This window comes from Citrus sinensis, chromosome 7, assembly GCF_022201045.2.
Source record: "Citrus sinensis cultivar Valencia sweet orange chromosome 7, DVS_A1.0, whole genome shotgun sequence".
Lineage (NCBI taxonomy): Eukaryota > Viridiplantae > Streptophyta > Magnoliopsida > Sapindales > Rutaceae > Citrus > Citrus sinensis.
This window is the reverse complement of record NC_068562.1, coordinates 7,424,137-7,445,324: the sequence shown is the minus strand read 5'-3', so window position 1 is coordinate 7,445,324 and position 21,188 is coordinate 7,424,137. Positions and strand designations below refer to the sequence as shown.

The window sequence follows — 21,188 nt, the reverse complement described above, 5'->3', positions numbered from 1 at the left end:
ACTACTTTGTATTACACTCAGAATTGTACTCTTATGATGTGAAACAACTAGTAATTAACCACAATCGCATATATATGGCAATAATTTACTGTAGAGAATTATATATATGTATGTATGCATGTATGCATGTGTGTATAAAATACAAAATAATGACAAAATAACAAGTAATTTTGATTGTTTAAAAAATTAAAAGAAACAACCAAAATTGTGCAGTTTAGATGATAATTTCGTCACTCTTTGTACAATATCATTGTGTTGCGACACTGGTGACTGTCTACCGTTGGCCTTGGATCGTGCGATTTGGAAGAACCTAGCTAAATATCGTGATGCATCTAATCTGGTGATGGCTGTTAGACCGGTTGCTGTTAGTGGAAGATAAGCATCGGAATAGAGATTGGCTTAATTAGAAAAATCACATATGATGCTACAAAGTACAAGCCACATCACACACGGCCTCCTGATACACGCCGCTTAACGCCGGTGAACATAGGCAATAAATACAAGCCTTTTTATGCCACTACTTTTGACTTCAGAGTTTGAGCAATAAAGAATTAATAAGAGACATTATTCCGTGGTTTATATCTTCTCGTCTTTTGTAGTTCATTTAAATTTAATTTTGCTCAATACTTCCTACAATATTACACAACACATTGTTTAATAATGGGTCATTGAAACAATAATTTCACTAGCAGGTCAGCATTTCTGCCTATAAAAACAAAGCAGCTTTCCAGGAAATACAAAACCATCTTTGAAACATCACAAGCCGGAGTAAAGATGGCAGAGAAAGATATGCCGACCAATATTGAAGCAGACGGAATTGAAACTGTGGAGACGGACAAAAACCTGAAAGAGAAAAAGGTTTCATGGGCCAAGCTACGACGTGTAGACTCTCTCAATTTGGAAGCTGGAAGAATTTCTGGGGCTCATGGTGGTCATCATGGCTCAAAGGTATGTATCAAGTAATAATTATTCTTTTTTACTCTCTGTTTCCTGATGATCTGAGCTCTTATAAACTTTTAAAGATCTTGTGTAATTTAGATTACTATTGGTTTCTTCGCACGTTTGAACAGGGTGATTGGAGGACGACATTCATTTTGGCATTTCAGAGCATAGGCGTTGTGTACGGAGACATTGGAACTTCACCACTGTATGTGTATGCGAGCACTTTCACTGAAGGAATACACAACACCGATGACATTCTTGGGGTTTTATCGCTCATCATATACACTATAGTGCTTGTGCCCTTGCTTAAGTACGTCTTCATTGTGTTGTTGGCTAATGACAACGGTGATGGTAAGTAATTACGTTACTCTAGTAATCAAGTACTCGAAAATGGAAAGAAGCTGGCTAGCTGCAATGATACTTGACATTATTATTGCTGTTTGCGTAGGTGGAACATTTGCACTCTATTCGTTGATATGCAGGTATGCGAAGGTGGCTTTAATTCCAAATGATCAGCCTGAAGACAGGGAGCTATCGAATTACAAACTTGACACACCATCCACCAATTTAAGACGAGCTTACAGGATCAAAGAGAAGCTTGAGACCAGTAAAACTGCCAAAATCGTACTATTCCTTGTCACTATTCTAGGAACTTCCATGGTCATCGGAGACGGGGTTCTCACTCCCTGTATTTCAGTCCTTTCGGCTGTCAGTGGCATCAACTCCCTCGGACAAAGTACTCCAATTAATAAATAAATTTTCAACTCCTTCACCAGCTATATATATATATCCAAAGCATCCAAAGAAATTTTTAATTGATCTTTTTTTCTTTTTCTTTTTTAATTTTACAGATGCTATTGTGGGGATTTCAGTAGCAATCTTAATAGTTCTTTTCTCTGTTCAAAGACTTGGGACGGATAAAGTGGGTTCTACTTTTGCTCCGGTGATCTTCTTGTGGTTTTCATTTATCAGCGGGATTGGACTTTACAACTTGTTCAAACATGACATTGCAGTATTACGTGCGTTCAACCCCAAATACATTGTAGATTATTTCAGAAGGAATGGTAAGCAAGGATGGATATCCCTCGGTGGAATTGTTCTCTGCATCACAGGTGAGCCCCTGCACCGCCTGCTGGCTTCTCTAATTAGCTTTATTTTTTTCCAATTCAATCATCATGCTCTTAGCCTTCAGCTAGCGTCTAAATAAAATAATGATTGTACCATAGGGACTGAGGCGATGTTTGCTGATCTAGGTCACTTCAGTGTGCGAGCCATACAAGTGAGTAGTAAGATATACTAATTACGATTATGATATGTACTTAGTTACCTAAAAGTTTTTTTCTTTTTTTAGGTCAAATAATTTAAAAAAAAAAGGTATCAAACATTCTAATAATAGTGATATGTCTTTATAATTGTAGATTAGTTTCTCTGGCATTGTGTTTCCTGCATTACTAGCAGCTTACAGCGGGCAAGCAGCTTACCTCAGAAAATTTCCAAACCACGTTGATGACACATTTTATAAAGCTACTCCTGGTAAGTCCACTAGTTTGTAGGAGAAAGGAAAGTGAAAAAATCCGAGATCACGTTGACGAAAATGTTCAAAGTAATAACATAAACACTACTACTATATATGCAGATGCATTGTACTGGCCACAGTTCGTTGTAGCTGTGGCTGCTGCCATTATTGCCAGCCAAGCCATGATATCTGGAGCATTCTCAATTGTCGCTCAATCTTTGAGTCTCAGTTGTTTCCCCAGGGTCAAAGTTGTTCATACTTCAGCTAAGTACGAGGGACAAGTCTACATACCTGAGATCAACTACGTTCTTATGATTGCTTGTGTCATTGTCACCATCGGCTTCAAAACCACTGAAAAAATTGGTCATGCATATGGTAAGCTCGATCTGTTAATTTAGGTTAGCTTATTCTTCTCGTTTTACTGGCTAATCAGTTTCTTCTCACTCTCACCCCCACAAAATCTCCCAATGCAGGAATTGCTGTGGTTGCGGTGATGGTGATCACAACATGTATGGTAGCCCTTATAATGCTTGTTATATGGAAGACAAGCATATGGTTGATTGCTCTGTTCTTTGTAGTCTTCTTCGTCATAGAAGGGATCTACTTTTCGGCCGTTATATACAAATTTACACAGGGTGGTTACCTGCCGTTGGCGTTTTCATTGGTCCTGATGATTATTATGGCCACTTGGCACTATGTTCATCGACAAAGATACGTCTATGAGCTCAACAACAAGGTTTCTAGTGCACACGTAAGAGATTTGGTTTCAAACCCGAATGTAAATCGGATCCCTGGAATTGGGCTTTTATATTCTGAGCTTGTCCAGGGAATCCCTCCGATTTTTCCCCATTTCATTTCCAACATTCCATCCGTTCATTCAGTTACAGTTTTTGTTTCAATCAAGTTGATTCCCATCAGCAAAGTAGCATTGGAAGAGCGGTTCCTGTTCCGACAAGTTGAACCTAGAGATCACAGGATGTTCCGCTGCGTCGCCAGATACGGGTACAAGGACAAAATTGAAGAACCCGGAGAGTTCGAGCGTCAGCTCGTGGAGTACTTGAAGGAATTTATCCGCCATGAGCATTTCATTATCGAAGCCGAAGGAACCGCTGAAGATCAACAACAGATCCCACATTCAAATCTGTTAGCCAAAGTATCATCAACAACGGTTCACGTTGAGGAATCACTTCAACTTCCTCGGCGCAGCTCATCAAATTCTATCCGGTCGAATAGCGGTGTCCCCAGTTCGACAGATTCTTCAAACAGGATGGTGGCTCAGCCGCTCCAGGGAGCAGAGGAGGAGATGCAGTTTGTGCAGAAAGCAATGGAGAGGGGTGTGGTTTATTTGTTGGGAGAAACGGAAGTGGTGGCTGAACAAAATTCCTCATTGTTGAAGAAGATAGTTGTGAATTACGTGTACAGGTTTCTTCGCAAAAATTTCAGGGAAGGGGATAAAACATTGGCGATTCCCAAGAGTAGGCTTCTCAAAGTTGGAATGACATATGAGATATGATCCTCCGAAATCCCAAATTTTAACTCTCCAAGAAATTTAAACCGCATATGCTGTCCCTTCGTGATGACCTCGCCTTCAACATTGTTGTAAATTATAAGGATCTGATAGACAATAATACTAATGATATGTGTGGGTTTCTTTTAGACAATAATACTAATGATATGATGATATTTTGTGATATTTATCTTCTACTTTTATTATTCAAGCCCTAGGTCACAAAAAAGCATATGCATTGACGATTTTTTATTTAATTTAATAAAATAAAATGAAAAAAAAATTAGCGGGAGGTATATTTTCATCAATTTAAAGAGGGAGTTTGGATTACATCATATATAATATTAAAAATGAAAAAAAAAATGTTTCTAATACAACAAATAAAACAGTGTGTTTGATGTAGTTGACTTAATAACAATGTAGGGCGTCGTTACTTGCTAAACAAAATCATAGATCAAAACATTAATAAATTTGCAATAATTAAAGTTGAAGATCTAGTAGTATTTTCTCATTCTTTCAATTAATTTTCCTATGGGAGTGAATTGTTGCAACTTGCAAGTGTCTTGTGCAAGAAAACTCAAAAAGTTGACTTTAACCAAGGAGTGATTTGCAATTGGTAAGAGTAATTTATAAAACATGCAGGTACGCAACTTGGAATGATTAATCACATGGAGGCAATGGGAAATCAATAAAATCTTCGCTGACCGAATTCTGAAAGAAAATTTTCAGACAACAAGGCCCTAAAAGTTATGGGCTTATCATTCAGCCCAACGTACAAACACCGTATCAACTGCAGCACCACATCATCGTTCATGCACATCCACTTCACCGAGTCCTGCCTCCGTCTTCCAAACGAAAACAGAGAAGTGAATAACGCAGAGCTTAACAATCAAAACGACGATGCTAAGAAACATCATCCTAAGATGCCCGTTAAATCTGACGGCGGCTATCTACCGCCGCCGTCACCTTCAGTCATCATCTCCTCCGTCGAGTTTATTCTTCTTCTCTTCTGACTCGACGGTGACTCAGTTGACTCGACTACCGAGTTTGCTGGAGGGATGTGACTACAAGCACTGGCTCGTCGTTATGGAGGCTCCCAAAGGATACCCACCACGAGATGAGATCGTTAATGGCTACGTTAAGACTCTAGCTTCGGCTTTGGGCTGGTAAAAATCTCAACTTTTTAGTTTTAAGGAAAAAAAAAATCAGAAGATGAAGAAGTCGAGCAGTTCTCGACTGAGTCGAGAGGAGCTCGACAAGCTGTATCTTGTGCTTGTTTATTTGACTTTAGCTCAATCAAAGTTCAACTTTAGCCTCTTTTTTTTCTTTCCTCTTTTTCTTCTATGCAGCGAAGAGGATGCAAAGAAATCGATATATTCAGTTTCAACTAAATACTACTATGCATTTGGTTGCAAATTTCCTGAAGATTTTGCTTATAAGATCAGATGTAACATTGTAACCTTCTTTCATCAAGTTTATCTTAGTTTGATTGTTGTTTTCTCCTTAAAGTGGAGATTGATAAAACCGTTTATCGGTTTGCAGCCTTACCAAATGTGAAATGGGTACTGCCGGATTCTTATTTGTGTCATGGTGAAAGTGGCTATGGAGGTACTATAGCTTGCTCTGTTTTCATTTTTTATTTTCATTACATCATAAAATCACAAATTAACAATTACATTAATTGAGTCATTGTATTATAAGTATGATCTTTATCTAGTAAATTTCACATATTGAGATCAAGTGATCATGAATCTAATGCATTGGAGTAGAGTTCTTTTTCTTTTTCCTTTTTTTTAATGGTGATGGCAATTTGTGTGACCGAAAATTGGAAAGCACAAATCAAATGTGATGAATGTTTTTCATAGCCGTAAGGAAACAAGAGCACAAGGATACGTACTTTTCTTCTTCATTCTTCAAATAAGAAGGCTTTGGCATTGAATGAAAATAAATAAATAAATAAGGCTCTACTGAGTTACTACATTTGCAGCTATAAAGGAATAAGCTACTTGAATTTTCATGATGGTAGTTCCGTTTATAGGAAATTTACTGGATTCTCAATGATGTGTCCGAGGCTGCAATGCGATGATTTGGTGTGGATATATTAACTCGTCTGTATCTTGCCAATATAACTCAAAATATGCCCTCATTTCTTTGACTCTAATATTGGAAGTAAAGCTTACATTCAATTACTACATTGTTTACCACATGGGTTTAGTTTCTGTAATTGAAAGGTTTTTCTGAATGACGTATCAGTTATTTCTTGTTCATCTCTTTATTTTTTATCTGCTTATATTTTATTGTAGGAGAGCCATTTGCTGATGGGGAGGTTGTTCCATACAACGACAAGTATCATGCAGACTGGATATGGAACCAACACAATAATAAATTAAAGAGCGTACCCTGTCCTAGGAAAGCCAGGAGAAAACGAAAGAAAAATTAAATGCAACTGAAAGCATGGACCTGAACTTCGACTTTGCCATCCAAGGTCACACTTAGAAGCTCACCTGCCGTTGAAACACAGATGAGAAGCAATGCCATCCAACACAGATATTGATTCTTCAACCTTGTAGAGAATTCTTCTCCTGGGTTGCTCGATTAGGTTTTTGAATTCTCAACCTGCTTATCCATGTAAAAATCCATGATCAGTTGTTGCCGTTCAAATTTTAATGTCAATTTTTTTTTGGTATTTAAAACATTCTGCTTATGTTGGATTCATTCTATAGAGTGCTCCTTGGAAAATATGTACGTGTTAAAGAGTGAATTAAACATCTGCAATGCCAAGCCTTAACTTGTTGAATATATGGTGCCAGCAACAATCGTTCAGCATAAAAAATTTCTTTAGGTATCTCAATATGTGAAAATTGCAGGGAAAGGGACAGAAATTCTAATGCCACATAAGAAAGAATGTGCCATTCAGCAATAAAATGTGACTCCCACAGGTACAGCTTTACCCCAATCACTCTTATCTGTAACAGTTTGCTGCCCAATCCAACAATTTGGATAATTTAACCTCAACTATCATGCAGCTTTTCACACCCAACAAACATTGATCATAATAATATATGATCACTTCAAAGATAAATGATATATATGATAACTTTTAAAATGGTCTGTTTACATTTATCAATATAATGTATTTCCATTTGGTATATCAATGTCCTGTTTACAAGTTTTTTATTAGTAGTTATTAATAAAAAGTCCCTTTAAGGGATTTGGAAACCCAACTATTTCAACTACACTAATTGCTTCACACAGTTGAACCAAGTAGTAGCTTCTAGAAATTATTAACAATCGGGTTAATCTACCATTATGAGATGTAATTGCACTCATTCCATAGCTGAGCTTTGCGCTTGAAAATAAAATCAATTGTCTTCTGCGCAGCTTCACTACATTAAAATTACCGTGAAACTTTTCAGTCTGCCAATGGACCTGACTTAAAAATGGGAAGTGTTGACTTCAAAAATAAGCTGAGCTTTTGGATGGGGTTTGGTGAAGGGATAAAAAAATGTTAAAAGTCTTGCAGCATTTTTGAGTCCTGCAGAGTTTGTTGCACTGCCTTTGAATCTTTAGGGGACCTCATGAAATTAATGGAGTCGTGTATTGAAATTTTGAACAGGCCACATGCGTTTACTTGATCACAATATCGACTCTTGAACTTTTTCATGAGATGTTTTTTGAAGAATTGGATTTGTGGAAAAAAAATCTTGTTGTTATCTTTGACGAAGAATTGGATTTGCGGAAAATATCAACACTATTTCGGCAGAGTCGCACTTCCCCAAATTGGGCAAGCATCAGGTTTTTTCAATTATCTTTAAGGAATTTTTAGGATGATAATGGAAACGTTGTGCTCTTCAATATTAATTTGAGAAAGAAAAATAAGCATGCCGCATAGAAACTGTGTGAAATATAAAATCCAGCCGAAATCTTGTTGGATCAGTAATTAGAAAATTGGAAACTGCGGACAAGCGTACACATCCATGCTAAAAAAAAAAGAAAGAAAGAAAGAAAAAAGCCAGGTAGACTTACATTCTCACTAGCAAGTTTTATTACCTAAAGTTATAAAAAAAATTACAAACGTACACATCCATGCTAGGTTGAGTTATTAGAGCTATCTTTGAATCACTTTGCTTGCATGCCCTAAAGGATTTATGTTCGGATGCTATATATGGTAAAGTATCTATAAAAACAGACTAGAAAGTCTCTCCAAATCAAGATATAAAATGATTCTGAAAAAGAAGCAATAAACCCAGCAATAAGATGAATATTATGTGAAATCAATGAATAATTTGAAAACTGGCTGATTCAAAGTCCACAATTGGACAATTTTTTTTTTAAAAAAAATTCACAATTGGACGGGCAGATCATTAGTGTTAATACCCATTATCTTCTTTTACGGATACAAAAGTCATAACGACCAAAAAGATAAAAAATAAACAAAAGTATCACATTTCTGTTTTATGTCATTCTAGCTAGCCCACTGCTTAGTTACGGGGAGAGTACAAACTAGTTCCAAGAGCTTTATACAAAGCAGTATCAGAATATACATCTCTGGACCTCACTACCCTAACGCAACGACGTTTTCGACGCCGGTTTCGGCCCTTTTCTTCCTTTTTATCCTCCTTCTCTTTTCCCCCGTCCCCTCGTTTCTCATTTTTCTTTTGCCCACAACTTTTTTGGCCATGACCATGATCACCAGGTGGAACTACAGTGTACACAAAGGGTCCAATTGGGATGTCATTCAAGTCCAAGAGAGGCTCCAAAGCCTTGACCACAGTGGTCATTGTGGGTCGCGACTTTGGGTTATGGCTAAGGCATTGGTGAGCTGCTGCAGCCAGCCTTTTAGCCCCTTCGGTTGAGTATCGACCTTCAAGTCTCGAGTCTATTATTTGGTCAAGTTTGGTGAAATCCTTCAGCATTGGCCTTGCCCATTCGACCAAATCCTTCTCTCTTTTACAACGGTTCTTTTCAACCGATCGCCGGCCGGTTAACAGCTCTAGTAGCACAACCCCGAAGCTAAACACATCGCACATAGTCGTCAAGTGACCTGCAAAATTTTATGATTAATCGGTAAAATCTCTCAGACTAGTACTAAAAGGTAAAAACTCCAGAGTTCGAACTCTGCTCCGTTCATAAAATAGTACCTGTATTGATATACTCAGGAGCTGCATATCCTTCAGTGCCCATGACACAAGTTGTGATGTGAGAATCTTCTCCTTGCGGACCGTCTGTAGCTAAGCCGAAATCCGAGAGCTTAGCATTGTAATCCTGGACGTCAAATAAAAGGTCACCTGTATGCTCATGGAATGTTAATCTCTTGGAAAATATGAGAAACAAAAAAGACATTTACCGAGTCCAATAAGATGTTTGAAGCTTTAAAATCTCGATATATGACAGGTTTTTCTTCTCCATGGAGGAAAGCGAGACACCGTGCAGCTCCTATTGCAATTTTTATCCTCGTTAACCAAGGTAATGTTGAAGAATAATCTGCATTATTTTTTTTTAAATAAGATTAATTAGTGATAACCTAAAAATTATCGTATATGAGGTGGCATTTTTGAGAGAATTAATTAATGCTATGCATACTCTTAAAAAGCTGATCATGTAAGTTGCCTAGTGCCATGTATTCATAAACAAGAAGCCTGTGCTCATCTTCACAGCAGTATCCAATCAAGTTGACAAGATGGGGATGCTTCAATTGTCCAAGAAAGATTACTTCAGCCTGGAAAATTAAAGATAAATATCAAGACCAATCACTGCAATTAAGAAATTAAAATTTTAATTAAATAGTAGTGGACTAGTAATTAACATATGAAATTAAAAACCAGTCACCAGCCATTCTCTATGGCCTTGAGAGCCATTCACATCCAACACTTTAACAGCAACAGGTTGAGCCTTCAAGCCAGGCCTGAGATTGTCATCGACGCAGCCTTTGTACACTTTCCCAAACCCACCTTCTCCCAAATAATCACTCCTTGAAAAATTATGCGTTATCATTTGCAGCTCCTTGAGTGTAAAGACATGAAGATTTGATCCAACCAGGGAGCTTGATAACTCATTCAGCGAAATCGGCGAGCCGGGGTTACTCACATCAGTGAGTAACAGTCTCTGCATAGAGACCTGGTTGGAAACATGAACTTTAGACTTAGAAGATGGCTTGTTTGTGGCCTTGACGCAACTAGGAAGAATGATTTTCCAAGTGAAGCTTTTGATGAGAGCCATGCTATGATTTTTTAAAGTAATGTGGCAAGCTTATGTGGTACCAGTGTTCTATCACATTTTGGTTCAATATATATAGTCAGTTTTTTTAAGTCAATTAAATTTGCTCAAACCGTAATGAGAAAGCAAGGATATATTGTGTTACCGCTCGTTTAGAGGCCTTAAAAAAATTCTCTTGACTTTGATGAATAACAACCACCAACTTACTTTATACATTAATCCAGATGAATTATTAATATGATCTTTTGTGAGTCATAACGTGTAAAGTCTTTACTTTATAAAGAGTCATCATAAGTTCTTTACTAGCTTTTTGAGGGCACAAATGACCCGGCCCCATACATCTTGACTTTGAAACATTGGAAGGATTCCATCTTGGATTTTAAGGATTTCTTTAGAATTTTGTCATGCGACAAATCTGATTTTTTTCTTAGCTATTTGTTACAGCCGTTTTCACCTGCAAAAACTCCATTGGTGTTCACTTTTATTTTGTCATGTCTGGGTTCGTTTGTAATCATGAAGGATAATGTAATGATGAGAATAAAGACAGGACAAAAGGATTTATTTATAATACAATTATGAAAAAAAAAAAAATCAATGTATGGTTTGCTTTGTTGATCTTACGATTAATTACGTGGCAATCTTTCTTCTTAAGCTACCATTAGAATAAAGTCATTGACTTGGGTCTATTTGACGTATAATTAAAGGGCCAATTGGAACTTCACAGAGATTTCCTGTGCTGGACTTTCGGAGACCACACGATAAAAGAGAATACACACCTAATACTGAGACACTTTTTTAATTGCAACGTATCCACTTGTTCTTTCTTCGCTTCTTCTCATACTAATTTTACATACAGTTTTATAATAATAGTATTGAGTATACACACCTTATCTTGCTCTAACAATTTTTTTTTTCTATATGATATTAATTTTATAGAATGATACGTCGTATTAATCACCAATTTCTTGGAAAGATCTAAAGAATGGTTTGTGCAATTTTTATTACAAATCAACTGTATGTATCAGCTTCGCAATTAGATTCAACAGCTTAACAAGGAGGGAACAACTACAGGAAGTTGCTTTGCAATTACAAAGCTAGTAAAATAGTTCATCGTCAATGGCGGGCTGCTCGATTTATTCCAATGTTAATTCTCCTTCTATTAATTCAATTTCTTCCCCGAGTCACCTCTAATTGATATGACTAGATAATTAAATCATGAGTAAATTAGTTTTCAGTTTTTTGTTTTAAAATGTGAAAATTTTATTACAGTTTTTGAAAAATGATTTTTTTTTAATACTTCATCACATAATATAATATAAATTAGCCTTGTCTTGAATAATTTGAACAATCCAAACATACGTGTACTAGTACGTGTGATATGAAAAAGTGTCGCCAACTTGTTCAAAGAATGATTTGTGATCTATTTTGATTTATTTTAATGAGAATTTATTAGTTGATCGAATATAAACTAAATAGATAAAAAGTTCACTTTTTTTTTTTTAATTTCCAAAAAGGTGGCACCCAACATGAAGGGGAGTCTTCAGTCTTGGGAAGAAATGATGATGGGCGCACGGTCGGATCCCAAAATGTAGTAAAATTCAAATATTCTTGCTTGACGGTTTCTAAGCAAAGAAAGTTAAACAACCAATTTTTATAGTAAACCAAATTTTTCTCTCAATAATTCTAATCAAAGTCTTTGGATAAAGGAGATTGTAATCATACGTAATCATGTGACATATATGATTCCTCTGTAATTATTTAATGAAAATTCAACGGTTATAAAAATATAAAATAATAAAATCATGTTATTTGCACAACCGTTGAATTTTTATCCAACGACTGTAGAAAAATCATACATCTTCCGTGATCATGTAAGATAATTAAAACCTTCTGGAAATATCTCTCAAATTCTTTCAAAATTGTTCTAATCAAAACCCTTTTGTGATGTGACTATTGGTGACATCCTCATTTCGTGATTTGTGGGGCTTGCTTTGTTGTTTACAACCACCTTCGACCTTTAGCAGGACGAGAAAAAAAAGACAACTACATGACTTAAAAAAATCTTTACTTACAAATAAAATGGAAATAAAATAGAAAGTGAGGATGTTGTGTTTGTTAAACTTTTATTGCATTCGAGTTTGTGTTATTTTATGTTCTCATAACAATGCATTTTAAAATCACGGGAACATCCACACTAAAGATTAATTATAACTTAAAAAGTTTAGTAGTTTTCAATTTGTATATTTATCAATTGACTCAGTTTATAGGAAAGATTTTGATCCATTAGAGAAAAAAAAAAAAAAAAAAAGAGCACCTCTTTCGACTGATCAAAAATTTGAGTCTCTTCTTATGTTATGGAAGTATGCTTTTATCTTTAAGAATTTATTTTAACTAGATTAAACTTTTTAGGCTGAACTTCAACTATGACACATAAAAGTAAGTCTCGACAGGTTTATGATTCACTTATCAATAGATTTGTAATGTATTTTATAATATAATAGTAAAAAAAAGGCCTATATAATGACATATGTTTCAATATATCCATCGATGAATTCCCTTGCGCGTGAAACGACCGATGCCAAGGGATAAAATGCTCAAATTTATATATCAACTTCATTTAGTCTAATTTTCGGAATGTTGAATGATTTATGACAACGCAGATGGAAAAACAGCCGCACCCAAAACGCATTTAGCCCCCCGAATTACTAAATCAAAAGAAGTTTAATGATGAGTTTTGACAATGTGAAAATCACATATTAGAGAAAAGAAAAAAGGCTCATTATTGCCCATCACTGATTCAAGATTTCCATTGTCCATTTTCACGTGAAAAATCATTTGTTAAAAAAAAATTGTTGTCTGCCAGAACAGACCATATTTGAAATGTGTACAAACAATTATGAACATAAGATAACGACGACAATAACCCATCTATGTAAATTTTCAATGTTCTAGATATTACTTGTTTTCACATTTAACATTTAATCTTGTCGGGCATTTTGACAAAGCGTCAGGCCACATCTCGGGTCTATCTCGTTTTAAAATTTTTATATATACAATATATTCTTCCATTTCAGTTCCCTTTTCTCTTGATCTTTACGCTTGCTTTGTCACATAAAGCAATTTTATGTCCCAAAAATGTGATGATGGTAAAGAAAGTAATAATATGGCCGAACAAAATTAAGACCATTTTACAAACAAAAACTGAGCAATTACAAAACATATTGCGTGAAAAAATTTTGAGCCGAGCTTCTGGGGTAAAAGTGATACAGAAAATTATGGCACAACTCTCCGACTTCTTTGCGATCAAAAACCCTTATCCCGAAAATCTACAAACTGCAGGATCAAAGTAAAGGAACAATCAGCCAACACACAAGAATCAGAGAGAAAAGGAGATACAAGGTTTATCAATATTCAGGTACACTTGCAAGTTTACGCACCTCACTGTCCGTTAAAACGGACACAGTTTCCTATTTACAGAAAGAAACCCCGCGGCACACATTGAGGTAAGCGCAACATGTAGAATTCATGTCAAATTCAAGTTTTGATGAGTGGACAATCTGACAGCAAGATGACAAACAGCACTGCCAACAGTATTGAATTTGCAAAATCAATAACCAAAATTGGATGCTATCTGAAAACAAGGCTTCCATTCTGTTGGACTCTCAGTTTTTCAATCAGTGACTGATAGAATGATTTCAATGCCTTGATATCATTACCCTGCAGAAAGATACAATCAAAGCACAAAAAAAAATTTAGAGTTCTTTCCTGTAAAAGTTCATGTATTTATTAATGTCTCAGCAATCATACGGGCTCGGTTTACTAAAGAAGGATCCAGTCTAAACTCTAAATTGTCAACCAACCAACATATCACTTCAAAAGCTAACTTCAGTTTAGAACTTTTGAACAGAAAACCATTCATTCACTTAAAAGTATAGATGTATATTAGCCGTTGGTGCCAGTAGGATCAACTGGTAAAACCTCTTGCAGTGATATCTTAAGTCTGGGTTTTGAACTCCATTCATGTGGGTCACGAGTGGATTTGGTTTTCATTCATGCAATGAAAAAATGAAAAAACACACAAACACCCCCCCCCCCCCCCCCCAACCCACCCTTCCAACAACAAACACTTACACACCAATGATAGAAGATTAATAGAAGTTCATATCTAAATACACAAAACTGACACATGAATAGAAATGTAAGATCCACAGGGATAATCTTTCTTTAGATATATATATTAAAAATTTATAGGATGATCCCATTACCTGCAACTTTTGGCAATATTGTTCTGCCAAATCTGGAGGACAATGTGCTGATGGAAAGCCTTTCGTTACAAAGTGAACAAGAAAATCATTGCCAAACTTCTCATACATGACCTTCTGAGCCAACACAATTTCTCCGAACAGAACAAGCTGCATAGAGAGATTAAGAGTAACAACTTCCACATTAATAGGATACATTATTTAATAAAAAATTTCAACCAGCCTACACACACCGAAGATTATACAGATCAATATCATCTATTAAACTTTCCCAATCATATAACACTCCCATCTTACCAGCCATACGTGCCCTTGTCACCACTAAGAAATATGTTACATCCAGAACAAACAAATTACAATTAATATTACATCATTCTAAGTTTATCAAGTTCTAACCTTGGGACTACTAGTATGCAAATCTTAGACAATGAAGAATGCATAAGAAAAATAGAAACAGATTTCTACCGTATTGGCATCACCAAACTCAAAGGATTTGTCAAGAACGCTGTAAAAACAACAATTCATCGCAAAGGCCTCGATCATAAAACTTTGGAAACCAGGTACCTAAACGACAATAAGACTTATCCCATTAGAGAGAGAGGAATTCTTCCAACATAACATATGAAATTTCAGTATATAGCATACCTTTTCTTCTACAAAAGGCCTGGCACACCAATCTTTGATTAACCTGATGAATATTTGCACGCATGCCTACACAAAGGTGAAAAATTTTAGAGTCTCTTCACATCATTTTAATATTTCAGATAGTCCAAGCCAGTGAGATCAAAATGGAGAAACCCAAATGCAATTTTGAAAAAAATCCCAAGAAGTAACACACCTTTCTCATAAGATAATCTTTATGATTACAAGATGTGTACAGTAACAATTGCATTATTGGATCCAAGTAGCCCCTACTTTTTGGGGAAAGAAACACAGAAGATAGATCATGTGTGGCTATCACATGAAGAAATGTATACAAAGTCCTCTGAAGCTCTTGTACTTCACGAATTTCCTACAAGAGAAAAAGAAAAAGGTCTCAGTACAAAAACTTTCCAAATGTACCCACAAGTTTGGCTTGACAAGCCAATAATTTTGCATGTACAGAATTCAATTGGATTTTAGCTATTGGAATCAAAATCCTATCTGCAGGTTCAGCATAGTTTTCTCAGCTAGTAACTAAAACCAGGCATATAAAAGCAACTTCTGATACTGTTTAAGCTAGGACTGACCATTTAAGCTTAAATCATTAACATTCATGGACAAGATTACATCGTAAAATTCAAGAAAATGATGATGTGACTAATGAATAACAACGTGACCACTGTAAAAAGGCAACCAAAATAATTAGTAGTTGTTTGTGAGAAAAAAAAATTGCAATAACTGTCCTCACCTCAGTGTTGGTACCAGGTCCTGAAGGAAAGGCATCCCTTGGGATGATATTAAATATCCTACCAGCAATAGCAGGAAACACTTCATCTAGTATGTCATGCACCAAGGTGTTGAATTTACATATAAGTTGATTGAGTAACACAAGAAAGCCAGCCATTTCCTTTGGCTGCAACAGGTCACAATCCATAATCAGAAAATAACCACAGAAAACATAGAGAGTAAACAATTAATGTCACTGAACCAGCACAATTACTATAAAACTAAAAACAGAATAATTCTAAAGTAATTACCCCCAATTCTAAGGAAAATAGAAGGTCTTCCAAAGATACAAACAACATAGGTCAAATTAATCAAATTAAAAAAGAAAAAGAAGAATATCCCAATCAAAGAATTCAACAGATGAAAGCGGGAAGGAAAAGGGAACACATGAAACAACCACCCCTTATGTTTTCCCCTTTTTTTTCAATCTTTGAGTAGAAACTTTCAATCCACCCTAATTAGAACATTATTTTCTTCAGTTTCCTCATATTCTTAGCAACAAGTACTAATTACAGGGAAACTCAAAAATTAAATCCACGGGAGTAAAATTAAAAACTCAATACAAAAACCATAGCATGCCAAAGATTTGTGCTGTCATATAAACACCCCTTAAAAGGACTATGCTAAAAACTAATCACCATACCTCACTTTCTGCAAGCAATTGCTCCAATGCCTTGGGAAGATAAGGAAATACTGATGCTCCTAATGTGTCAACCATACGATGTATGAAGGACGTTACCTGTGAGAATACCAGAATTCAAGGTTTAGGCAAGATGCCGAGTCAATAAAACAAGAAAACCGTGCACTCACATGATCAAATTCTAAACTCTTACCTTGCACCGCAAAGGCTCCACCTTTGGAAACACGACAAGAATTTGAAGGAGGACATCCAATGTCTGCACCAGAAAGAAACAAATTAAATATAAATATTAATCGACTAGAGTTTTCTCTGGTATAGGCTATACTGAATACGCTGAACCAAAATACTGAATACACTGAACCAAATAGAGAGATATCACAATCAACTAGATTGCTACATCACAGAATGTACAGAGTACCCTATTTAACACTGGCCCAAAAACAGGTAGAGGCATCTAAAGAAAAAAATTGCAGAATAGCAGGAACATAACAAACCAATATGTCATGCACCAACATAATCCCCACTAATAAATTCTATAAAGCTACACGAGTAACTAGCTAAAAGAATTGAAGCCGGGGTCTACTAGGCAAAGTCAAATTGTTTATAATTCTGAATACTACTTGTTAAAACTACAAACTGTAAAACTAAATGCAATCATTTTTTGGCTCCCCACGTTCTGTATCTAGAATTGACAAAAGGGCTCCAAAAATAAAAAAGCACTAGGCATGAGACAGAGAAAAAAGTCTACAATTCCAACCTGCTTAAACATTAGACCAATTGCTGGGCGACTGGAGGTTACAAGACGCTCATTGAAGCCCTGGATCACAAACACACATTGTGAGAACAAATTGCAGAAGCGAATATACCAATTAATAATTAAATCAAAAGTAAGAAACCATAAAAACAAAAAATAGTATGATGTGTTTCCAATATAAGAACAATGTTATTAGTTTTGTTAGAAATGCATGACTGCTATTAGCGATATAGACTGTCATCTAAGTTTAAGAGATGAACCTTTCGAGATATAACCACCAATAAAATGCAACAGGTATCATGATAAAAAGTCAAAGATGGAGAAAAACACCTTGCTAAGAGCATTGATAGCCATAATTATCTGCTGAATATTTGCAAATTTGGCAGTTGACTCTTCTGGATTTAACATTTTTGCATCCAGAAGCATTGTCTGAACCTGGAAATAAATAATTCTGCTTCAGAAATAATGTCTTAGCAGATTTCTTGCAGACTTGGGATATAACACATATATTATGCGTAAACTTTATTGAAAAGTTAATACTTATAGGTTTAAGCACATGAATTTTATACAATAGGAACAAGGGATCTAGAAGCAAAAATAAAATTGGAGGAAACTAACCTGTTGGCAAAGAGGAGTGAGCAATGAAGAAAGATAATCAGACTGTTTTTCTGGCGGTACATCTTCCATCCCAATTAATAAACCAATTGCCTGCAAAAGTCAGCACAACAGTAAGAACAAAAGAGAGCACCCAATACCCTTTGAAGAAAATTTTTTTAATGCTTCTACTTGTCTTTTTAATATTTATGAATGTATAATGTGCATGCATGCCTATGTAGAAGAAAGATAGGATCAAATACCTCAAAGATGTGACTACCATCTTCTGATCCAGAAAGTTCTTTGGAAGCATAGTTCATACTTGTAAATCGAGCAATAGTATCTTGCAGGCTCTGAAATGTTCAGACAAAAAATTATGAGACACTAATGGAAAGAGTGTATGCATAAACAGTATAAAATTGATTGAAAGTAGAAGGGCAGTAGATGATACCTGCAAAATGTTCTCTATGAAAGGCACAAGCTTCGCTTTTAGCAGCTTCACAACCCTCATAAACAAATAACTTGCCCTGCGGCTCACATGAACGTTTGGATGGTGTATACCCCTCTCATCAAGAAAGGCAGCAAGAACCGCAGGAATATACTGCGTATGCTCCTGAATGAACTTCATATATCTTGTCACTGTCTCCAGGTAAACAAGTGCAACTAGCCTATTAGAATGGCAAGGAAGCTTTGTTTGCAAAAGCATTGGCACCAACTCACTCAAGTGTCCAGCTCCAGTTCTCATTGCCTCCTCACTCATTGACTCCCCTAGTGCATACAAAAGTGTAAGTGCAGCTTCCACCTCTTCAACGTTTCGGTCGGCGGAAAATGTAACAGCATTAGCTAATGAATTTCTGATAAATACCTGAGTAACCTCAGGTGCTACACGACCTACACTACGCAGCAAAACAAGCAAATCCTTTCTATACTCCACCATTCTGTCTTCCTCTTCTATCCCAATTTTATCCAATACATCAAGATTATTTCTGTACATAGGGTCATATCTAATCTGTGTAAGAATAACTTCCAATATCTGACCTGCATGCAAACGTTGTTCCTCTTTCAATGGGGAAAGGCTCTTCATTGTAGCAACATAACCTGAAAGGAACTGGACAATACTGAACGTCGTGTCCACTTCACAATTCTGCATCACATAGAACACTGATGGCAGAACTTCATTCAAAAGCTTCTTCGAAGCCTCATTAGCATTTTCTGCATTTAGCCGTTTAACACAGTCTAGAACCTCCATTGCGTACCCAGTAAGCAATGCAGCTACTTTTGAAACCAACTCTGATTCACCATCTTCAGAAACCAATCCAAAAACCCGACTTATCTGGAGAGTTTGCAAAAGGTTCAGCTTTGACTGTGGATCCATCCTTTTAGAAACCACAGCAAGAACACATCCCACAGCTGCACCTCGAAATTGTTCTGGCAACCCATCCGCCAAAATCAACTCAAACAATAAAGGAATAAATGCATCATTTGCAATCAAATTAATATCAATCCAAGAAATATACCTCCTCATACAATCCAACACACCAGTACAGACTTCAAAATCCGAACTCCTATACATTGACACAATGTCATACCAGGCTCTAACAATCTGCTCCACACATTGTTGCCTCATTGCATCCTTAATTCTCGCGGCCACAGTTAATTCGTCAGCAGTTCGAGGGTAATCTAAACTTATCAACTCATCATCCAACGAATTCAAAACCCGACAGAACATATCGATCACCATTGACCCTTTATTTAACTGGGGTAAAAAATCTACAAACACTGAAGACCAAATTAATGGGTACTCAAAATATATCAAAGTAACCAGCACTTGAGCAAGCTTGTTCCTTATAAATGCAGGACTCTCCAACACCCTCATAGAACTCTTACCATCTACCAACTCACAACAGACCATCGAAAACACAGATTCCCTGATTAAGTTTCTCTCTTCTGAGCTCATCGATGTATATTTAACCCTAACTACCTCAGATAAAGTCTGTAAACACCAAAACTGAACCTGGACAATATTGCACAACGAAAGCTTTTCAATACAAATTCTACATATTGATGGGGTCTCTTTAATCTGTTGACAAAAGTTCACTGCTTGTGATTTCAACATTGAATCAATAGCACCTGATTCATCGAAGCTAAAAAGTATTGCTTTTTCGAGATCATCCATTTCTTAAAACTCAATATCCAGTAAGATTTTCTGCACGTTCTCTTAAAATCACCAATAAAAGCGAAATACCCACATAATTTTTCTTCACTTTGTACAGAAATCTCCCAGAAAGTTTCGACTTTTTACAATAATTTCGATTTTTAACTTAATTTTTATCAAATTTTCTCGGGTTTTCAGGGGGTTTGAGTAGAACGAAGAAAAGAGTTTTTGTGGGCTTACCTTATACTGTGATCAGATGAAACTGAGGGATCTTTTAGAATGTATTAATCTATTTGTGCGTGCTTATAAGCCAGGGTTTTGAGTTATACAGGAGAGAGAAACCCTAGGACGTGTTTGGATTGGAGATTATATTTATAGGTTAGTTTTTCTTTTTTTCCTTTTTTTGGTTTTTTTCGCATTCACATGAAAATTATATGTGAAAATGGAAGAAGTGAGTTCAAGAGGGGATTTTTAAACCAGGAGTAAATTGCTCAAAATACCCTTTCAATGTTGAAAAAAGACTTTGAGGCACCGATTGGCTGTGATTGGACGCTCTTGATTCCATAAATTAAAAGGTAGATTCATCCACGTGGCAAGATCTTATCTGCTGAGTAGAAGAAAACATCAAAGATTGTGATGTGTGATTGAGTGGGCCTACGTTTATCACTGAATCATAGAGTGAAAATATGTTTTTTTTTTTTTTTTTTTTCTTCTGATGGCTGGAGTGAAAATATGTTCAGTAGACAGTAAACAAATCATCGTGTCCCTCAATAACCAGGACGCCGTTACCAATCGTCGTTGAATTACAACATTTTATTAAGGTATTATGGGATTAATATCTCATTAGAAGTCCACTAGGATTGAGCCTAAGCCCAAGCCCAAATGAGGAATGGGTAAACAAGTCTAATGAGTGCCAAGTCCAAATAAAATCGAATGAAAGAGACGATGGACCACAAGCCGAAGCCCAATTCAACAAAAAACAAACTACTCTGCCGGTAGGATGCCCGAACCGAATTTTGATGTAGCATTTGTTGTCATCATGTGCTGGCTGCCGACGAAAAGTCAAGAGAAAATGACTCTCGGACGGTCGGACCCGTTAGGGCTTTTGCCCAAATGGTGAGCTAAATTCCCAATATTAAAAACGTGCAACCACCTCTCCTTTCGTTCATAAATT

The 21,188-nt window shown here is 36.2% G+C and overlaps 4 protein-coding genes across 4 annotated transcripts; 2 read left to right on the top strand and 2 right to left on the bottom strand.

Annotated features, from left to right (window-relative positions):
• The first annotated feature begins 655 nt into the window (after positions 1 to 655).
• On the top strand, positions 656 to 4,134 carry LOC102616138 (potassium transporter 5). The gene is made up of 8 exons (XM_006466084.3): positions 656 to 948; positions 1,071 to 1,293; positions 1,391 to 1,678; positions 1,794 to 2,054; positions 2,169 to 2,221; positions 2,361 to 2,475; positions 2,579 to 2,833; positions 2,932 to 4,134. Exons 1-8 carry the CDS (start codon positions 775 to 777, stop codon positions 3,969 to 3,971), a joined length of 2,409 nt encoding a protein of 802 aa, XP_006466147.2. The 5' UTR covers positions 656 to 774; the 3' UTR covers positions 3,972 to 4,134.
• Positions 4,135 to 4,775: 641 nt separating this feature from the next.
• LOC102623674 (multiple organellar RNA editing factor 7, mitochondrial) lies at positions 4,776 to 6,762 on the top strand. Its single transcript, XM_006465846.4, has 4 exons — positions 4,776 to 5,131; positions 5,315 to 5,412; positions 5,508 to 5,573; positions 6,269 to 6,762. Exons 1-4 carry the CDS (start codon positions 4,866 to 4,868, stop codon positions 6,403 to 6,405), a joined length of 567 nt encoding a protein of 188 aa, XP_006465909.2. The 5' UTR covers positions 4,776 to 4,865; the 3' UTR covers positions 6,406 to 6,762.
• A 1,464-nt stretch (positions 6,763 to 8,226) lies between these two features.
• Positions 8,227 to 10,244, bottom strand: LOC102623967 (putative receptor-like protein kinase At1g72540). Its single transcript, XM_006465847.4, has 5 exons — positions 9,795 to 10,244; positions 9,549 to 9,684; positions 9,313 to 9,449; positions 9,107 to 9,230; positions 8,227 to 9,009 (listed from the first exon to the last, which is right to left on the bottom strand). Exons 1-5 carry the CDS (start codon positions 10,182 to 10,184, stop codon positions 8,447 to 8,449), a joined length of 1,350 nt encoding a protein of 449 aa, XP_006465910.2. The 5' UTR covers positions 10,185 to 10,244; the 3' UTR covers positions 8,227 to 8,446.
• A 2,963-nt stretch (positions 10,245 to 13,207) lies between these two features.
• LOC102624441 (exportin-T) lies at positions 13,208 to 20,483 on the bottom strand. The gene is made up of 14 exons (XM_006465849.4): positions 18,311 to 20,483; positions 18,123 to 18,212; positions 17,884 to 17,973; positions 17,596 to 17,700; positions 17,269 to 17,328; positions 16,705 to 16,767; positions 16,515 to 16,610; positions 15,834 to 15,998; positions 15,282 to 15,455; positions 15,089 to 15,154; positions 14,909 to 15,007; positions 14,447 to 14,593; positions 13,619 to 13,898; positions 13,208 to 13,514 (listed from the first exon to the last, which is right to left on the bottom strand). The coding sequence occupies exons 1-13, from the start codon at positions 20,033 to 20,035 to the stop codon at positions 13,809 to 13,811; spliced, it is 2,970 nt and encodes a 989-aa protein (XP_006465912.2). The 5' UTR covers positions 20,036 to 20,483; the 3' UTR covers positions 13,208 to 13,514; positions 13,619 to 13,808.
• Between the last annotated feature and the right edge of the window lie 705 nt (positions 20,484 to 21,188).

Coding starts and splice junctions, on each gene's coding strand:
- LOC102616138 (XM_006466084.3), top strand. CDS start 775: ATGGCAGAGAAAGATATGCCGACCAATATTGAAGCAGACGGAATTGAA. Junction 1,294..1,390: donor GGCTAATGACAACGGTGATG/GTAAGTAATTAC, acceptor CTGTTTGCGTAG/GTGGAACATTTGCACTCTAT. Junction 1,679..1,793: donor CATCAACTCCCTCGGACAAA/GTACTCCAATTA, acceptor TTAATTTTACAG/ATGCTATTGTGGGGATTTCA.
- LOC102623674 (XM_006465846.4), top strand. CDS start 4,866: ATGCTAAGAAACATCATCCTAAGATGCCCGTTAAATCTGACGGCGGCT. Junction 5,413..5,507: donor TTTTGCTTATAAGATCAGAT/GTAACATTGTAA, acceptor ATCGGTTTGCAG/CCTTACCAAATGTGAAATGG. Junction 5,574..6,268: donor TGGTGAAAGTGGCTATGGAG/GTACTATAGCTT, acceptor ATTTTATTGTAG/GAGAGCCATTTGCTGATGGG.
- LOC102623967 (XM_006465847.4), bottom strand. CDS start 10,184: ATGGCTCTCATCAAAAGCTTCACTTGGAAAATCATTCTTCCTAGTTGC. Junction 9,685..9,794: donor AAGGCCATAGAGAATGGCTG/GTGACTGGTTTT, acceptor TTAATTTTCCAG/GCTGAAGTAATCTTTCTTGG. Junction 9,450..9,548: donor ACATGATCAGCTTTTTAAGA/GTATGCATAGCA, acceptor AAAATAATGCAG/ATTATTCTTCAACATTACCT.
- LOC102624441 (XM_006465849.4), bottom strand. CDS start 20,035: ATGGATGATCTCGAAAAAGCAATACTTTTTAGCTTCGATGAATCAGGT. Junction 15,999..16,514: donor AATTGCTTGCAGAAAGTGAG/GTATGGTGATTA, acceptor GACCTGTTGCAG/CCAAAGGAAATGGCTGGCTT. Junction 15,456..15,833: donor GACCTGGTACCAACACTGAG/GTGAGGACAGTT, acceptor TTTCTCTTGTAG/GAAATTCGTGAAGTACAAGA.